This window comes from Castanea sativa, chromosome 3, assembly GCF_040712315.1.
Source record: "Castanea sativa cultivar Marrone di Chiusa Pesio chromosome 3, ASM4071231v1".
Taxonomy (NCBI): domain Eukaryota; kingdom Viridiplantae; phylum Streptophyta; class Magnoliopsida; order Fagales; family Fagaceae; genus Castanea; species Castanea sativa.
In genome coordinates this window covers 25,552,867-25,558,849 of record NC_134015.1, presented here as the reverse complement: position 1 = coordinate 25,558,849, position 5,983 = coordinate 25,552,867, and the positions used below count along the sequence as shown (strand labels likewise).

At 31.5% G+C, this 5,983-nt stretch overlaps 1 protein-coding gene across 1 annotated transcript; it reads left to right on the top strand.

The window, feature by feature from the left end:
- The first annotated feature begins 3,689 nt into the window (after positions 1–3,689).
- On the top strand, positions 3,690–5,406 carry LOC142629397 (putative transmembrane ascorbate ferrireductase 3). The gene is made up of 4 exons (XM_075803376.1): positions 3,690–4,009; positions 4,109–4,157; positions 4,496–4,695; positions 4,924–5,406. Exons 1-4 carry the CDS (start codon positions 3,857–3,859, stop codon positions 5,200–5,202), a joined length of 681 nt encoding a protein of 226 aa, XP_075659491.1. The 5' UTR covers positions 3,690–3,856; the 3' UTR covers positions 5,203–5,406.
- The last annotated feature ends 577 nt before the right edge of the window (positions 5,407–5,983 follow it).

Genomic DNA, 5,983 nt, shown 5'->3' with positions numbered 1-5,983 from the left:
TTCCTTCTCTCTTTCTCATCTGCTCTCTCTTCTCTTCAGACCCAAACACCATCCTCCTCCCAAATCCAAATTCACACATCAATGATCAAACCTAAACAAAACCACATCAGAGACACCATCAGGCATCATCCTTCTCCTCTCTCGTGTTTTCTGTTCTGGGTTTGGGGGTTTCGGGTTTTTTTTTTTTTTTCTTGTTGTGTCCGATGCCTATAGAAGAGGTGGGTATGACTGAGATTGGTTCATTTTTTCTGGTGGGTTGCGATCCTCTCTCGTGTTTTGGAGTTCTGGGTTTTGGATACTGTGATTTTTTTTTTCCTGTTGTGACCGATGCCTATAGAAGAGGTGGGTATGGCTGAGATTGGTTCATTTTTTATGGTGGGTTGCAATCCGGGTCGTGTTTTGGGTTTTCTGGTGGATGGCGTGATGGGTTTTCGACGTGGTTTGCCGGCGTAAATCTAGGATTTGCTCACAGTGGGTTTGCCGCCATGGGTTTGGGTTTTGCTTGCAGTGGGTCTGCTCATCGTGGGTCTGTTCTTTTTTTTTTTTGTGGGGGGTCTGTGTGGGTCACGGTGGTTGTGGGTTGTGTCGTTTTGGTGGTGCTAGGTGGCGGTGGGTTGCTGTGTTATTTTTTTTTGTGGTGTTGATGGTTTGGGTGTTTTTTATTTATTTTTTTGTTTGTGGTGTTGATGGTAGAATATGGGTTGCTGGGGGTTTCAGGTGTGTGTAGTGCAGGCGGTGGTGGTGTTGTGGGATATATTATTTTATTGTGTAGAAATATTATTTTAGTAAAAATGTAAAATAATAGAATTTTGGGATGTTGGGTGTATTGTAAAATTATATTGTATAATTGATAAAGTAGCTTTTTGGGATGGTAAAATAGGATAGGATTTAGAATCCAGCTGTGAATGTTCTAAGGGTTTGAGAGAGATTTCAATAATGGGAGGGGGGTTAATATGATGATGAAGAAAGAGGGGTTAATTGTATTTTTGGTTTTTTTCCCCAATTTCAAATAATAATTCTATTTTTTAATATTTTAGTTTTTCAAAAGATATTCTTTATTAATTTTATGAATTTTTTAATATGAAAAAGACACTTAACAACAATCAATCTAACAGAATTGGTTTCTCAAAAAAAAAAAAAAAAATCTAACAGAATTGGACGGAATGCCTAATTAAATAAACTTGAAAGTCAAATAAATTTTAATTTAACGAAAGTGAAATTAAATTAAAAAAATTGAATTTTAGGCAAAATTAAAGAGTGTAATTTGTAATTTAGCCTAATAATAAAGGTTTTTTTTGGGGGGGGGGGGGGTAAGTGTGAAGTGGGTTTTCAAACAATTTAATAACTTGTACATATATGTGTTTATTTCAAAGAAGTCAATTTCGTATTGGAAGCCATTTTGGTTTAGTTACGGGAACGAAATATTTCGGTACTGATATACTGTTTCGGATTACCACAATTTATATATTTCTAAATATTTATATATGTTTGTATATATTTATGTAAGTATGAAATTATTAATTTTTATGCTTATCAACATAAAATTTAAATTGCACATATTTTAGACCATTTTGGATATACATCACTGTTAGTTTCTTTAAAACCTTCTCCTCTCTCTCCTTGTGTGTGTGTGTGTGTGTTAAAATACTTAGTATTTTATAAATAAAAAAATTGTAAATATTAATCAAATATTAACTTAAATAATGTGTTTTTCACAAATTTTTTTATTGTACTGATCAAAATGTCAATTCTTGCCAAAGCAACTAAAACATTTCGATACAGCCAATATAGGTCGGTACAATTTGGTATTTCATCTAATACTTTTTAGAGAGATACTAATATTGATTTAATGATCAATATGGTATATTTCCCTAATATAGCAGGTACTGGTAGGATATAGACTTCCCTAATTTTTGTTATAAAAAAGTACAACATATATCTTTAGGGAGTTGGTTACAATAAATATTCCAATTCAAATTATACAATTGTGTATACTATGTGACTGTCATTTGTTTACAATTCTCACGTAAGGATGGTTGAGTAGGATTTGCATGATTCTTGTTCATGTCTTTGCTGAGTTGCTGTCATCATTATTTCCTCAATTTTGCTTTCTTGATCCTTGCTATGACCGTAATTACTAATTATTGCTAATACTAATAAGGAATAAAGATCATACGTGGAAGTGTTCCACTTTATATTTATCAACTTTAGCATGCCAAGTCTATAAAAAAACCTTAGTATGCCCGCAACTATCTATTTTTTTATTTTTATTTTTCAAAAAAGAACTTTTGTTACTTTTTTTTTTTTTTGAGAAAACTTTTGTTACTTTAAATTAGAAATTAAACCAATGAATTGGATTTTGAATTTAATATGGGCCAAGTTTAATTTATTTTTTTGAAACTAATCCTCTAGAGTTTCTAGAAATTCTAGGGAATTGATGAGACTAATGTGTGAAAGACTTGACTTTGACTTTTGAAAGTGTTTGTTTTAGTATAAAAAATGTGTGAAAATACGTGTAATATTGTTTAAAAATTGAAAACTATTGTTTAAATACATGTACCAAATGGACGCTTAGGAACTCTAGAGGATGTTGTTCCTAGCTAGACTTGTGTTCAAAAGTAACACATAATTATGAGTAAATATTGGGTACTCTCAGAGTACCATAAATGCGTACTTCTTCCCTCTTACATAACTGTGGGTCCTACTAATTAAATTTATGGTGAGACCCACAATTCATATGAGAGAGGGGAGTACGCATTTATGGTATTCCCAAAATATTCAATAATTTTCCCATAATTAAATAGCCACTTCCCTTTTTGGCTTTTTGCATAGATTCAAAATTTGAGTTTTGTCATAGAAAAAAATTTTCCATTTGGGATATGCTTTCATAAATGAATATTTTTGTTAATGTAATGGAATTACAAAAAATATTAATGATCTTCCATATGAGCTAAACAATCAATAATAGCATTTATTTATTTGCTTATTTTAGAGTTGCAACTAAACATTTAAAAATAAGTAAATTTTCTAGCTAACAAGTCATTTTGAACAAAGCCTCTTATTCCCCATCAAAACAAATGAAACGTAAAGCAGTGATACTTGTATTTTAACATGGTGTAAAGTATTACAGTAATTTGTTTGCCTAGGATTCTTTGGTTATCAGCGTGAATAGATGATACTTTAACCTGCTCTTAATCTAATTATAATTCCTTTTTTCCTATCTTTTTCTTTTCCCCTGATTCCTTTTGTTTAAAAAAAATATTCATACTTTTTGCAATCTGTTGGGACATGTTGTCTTCTAAAGTCTGTGTCATAACAACAAATACATGCCTTACAATTAAGTACTGATTAACATTTTTGTTCATTCTTACAATCAAATAAGTTTTCCCACCTCTTGAATTGCTATACTATGAATGGCATAAACAAATCAAAATTGATCTTAACTACTCTCTGAGCTTTCGCGTGCACACTTTAACTTTTATGTAAGGTGAATAACTTTAACTACATGTAGGCCATCAAGAACTAATGATTGGAGGTCTCTGATTCTTTCTTGTAGAATTAATGTTCGTTATGCCAGTAGAAGAGAATAAGTCCTTTGGTACAACTGGGGCTGCTTCATTTTGTTGGTGCTTTGCTAAAGCACAAAGTTTCCTCAATATTCAAGATACCAAACCCAACAAGTAATCCCAAGAACAATGTATTTACCATTTACTCTTTAAGCTTTAGGGAAGAGATTTCTATAAGAACTCACTCAACAATTACTGTCAGAACCAAAGGCATTCAAATTTAAACACAATTTCATTTTTAAGAAACAAAAATCTTCTTCAGCTTGACACCCATCTAGCTCCTTCCTGCCATGGACAGATCAGAATACTATGGCGCAGCCTCTCGATTAACTTATGTGGCACACTTTTTTGGCATTACGGCTTTAATTCTCATTCTTATTTGGTTGTTGCATTATCGGGGGGGCCTGAATTATGAATCTAACAATCCAGACCTAGTTTTCAATGTAAAACAATTACTTATAATTTGCTTATTCTAGCAATGTTCATTCTAGTTCATGGTATAATTATAAGGGAAATCTTGAAATCTTTTTCTTTTTTGGCAGGTTCACCCATTTCTTATGTTCTTTAGTTTGATTTTTCTTGGTGGTGAAGGTATATATTTTAGCTCTCTCAATGCTTTTTATTCGAGAAAAAAAAATCATAGAACATGCTTAAAATTGCAAACTTAATTAGAATCTATCTTTATCCGAAACAGAAATTGCTAGTTTTTGTAAAATATGAATTTCTTTTTATTTAGTTTGGAGCCTTTGGAGACCAAACAAACTCCATTGATTTAATTGAACTTGCTAATTTTTATCATTGGTTCATGTTAGAATTATTAATAAATGATTAAATTCATAATTTTCTAACAGTTCAAACTTTTAGATCAATCAATATATAATTTACACTATATTCTGTTAACACTAACTTGAGTTTGGTGTTCTGAGCAGCAATGATGGCATACAAAACAGTAGGTGCAGCACATCACGTTAAGAAAACAGTTCACATGCTACTTCACTTGCTTGCTATAGTTCTTGCCATTGTTGGGATAAGCGCTGCTTTCAAGTACCATGACATGATATACAAGGAAGATGTGTATAGCTTGCATTCATGGATTGGCATAACAACTATCTGCATGTTTTGTTTGCAGGTAACAACCCAAGTTTTACCTATAACTGTGTTTAAACACGAAAAACTTGGGACAAAATCATCCAAAGAACACAAAAGACTCCACCCCCCCCCCCCCCCCCCCGAAAAAAAATGTGGCCTAATACTTTACTAGTACATTTTCCAAACTTTCATTTATATATATATAAAAAAAAAAATAAAAAAAAACAAAAGAAGTCTCACACATTTGTCGATGATCTTTGTTTTGCAGTGGGTGTTTGGTTTCTTTACATTCATGTTTCCAAAAGCTTCAATTCCAACAAGAAATAAATTTAAGCCATGGCATTTGTGTGGGGGAAGGGCACTCTTATACATGGCAATATGCGCAGCTCTCACAGGGCTGTTGGAGAAGTCTACTTTCCTGCAGCTCTCGCCACATCAACATGAATCGCGTTTGCTCAACTTTACTGGACTGGCCATTTTATTCTTTGGCATCTTTGTTGATCTCTCGGTTGCTCTTGGTTATTATACTCTGTATAGTAATTATTAGCGTGATTTCTATGTTTTCTTTCTTTCAATCATCTCAAGTTTGATTGCTGTCTACCTATATTATTGTAAGTTTTGTAATTAAGTTGTCCCACGAGGACCGGTGTGTGTTGATTGTTTGAATGGCTTGCCATTCACCCCTAATAAATATTTTTGGATTCACAAAAATTCTCATGGCTTAATAATTCGACTCCGTTTCACTTGAAAACAGAAAGTTTATTTCATAATTAAGATTTTTTGTTGGCCCATTCTTATTGTTAAGACTGTATTTCGTGAATCTAACGATATACAGACCGAAACATCATTTAATAATTAAAATGATGTGTAAATACTCAATAGATACACCTTTACATTTATAATATTTAATATGAACTAAAAAATAGCTACATCATTTTGATGCTTTTTTTTTTTTGAGAAAATTAATTTTGATTCTTAAGAGCCATTTTTCTTTGAGATCCAATAAATAACCTCTTATATATATAAACTAATTACTACTAAATATGTATATAATTTCATTAAAATTTTCAAGCATAATTTGTTATTATTTGATTGCTTAACCCAATAGTTTCTTTTAGTCATATAGTGTTCTTTTATCTAACTAATTGAGCAATTTAATAAATCCATCTTTATTTATACAAGCTGAGACTGTTAAATATTTTTATGATTTTGTGAGGTTATAATAGTACATTTTATAAATCAATTGCTATTGCTCTATATACATTAGTTCTTTTTTTAATCTAGTTATTATAATTTATAGATATTACTTTTAATTAGTAATTTTGCAT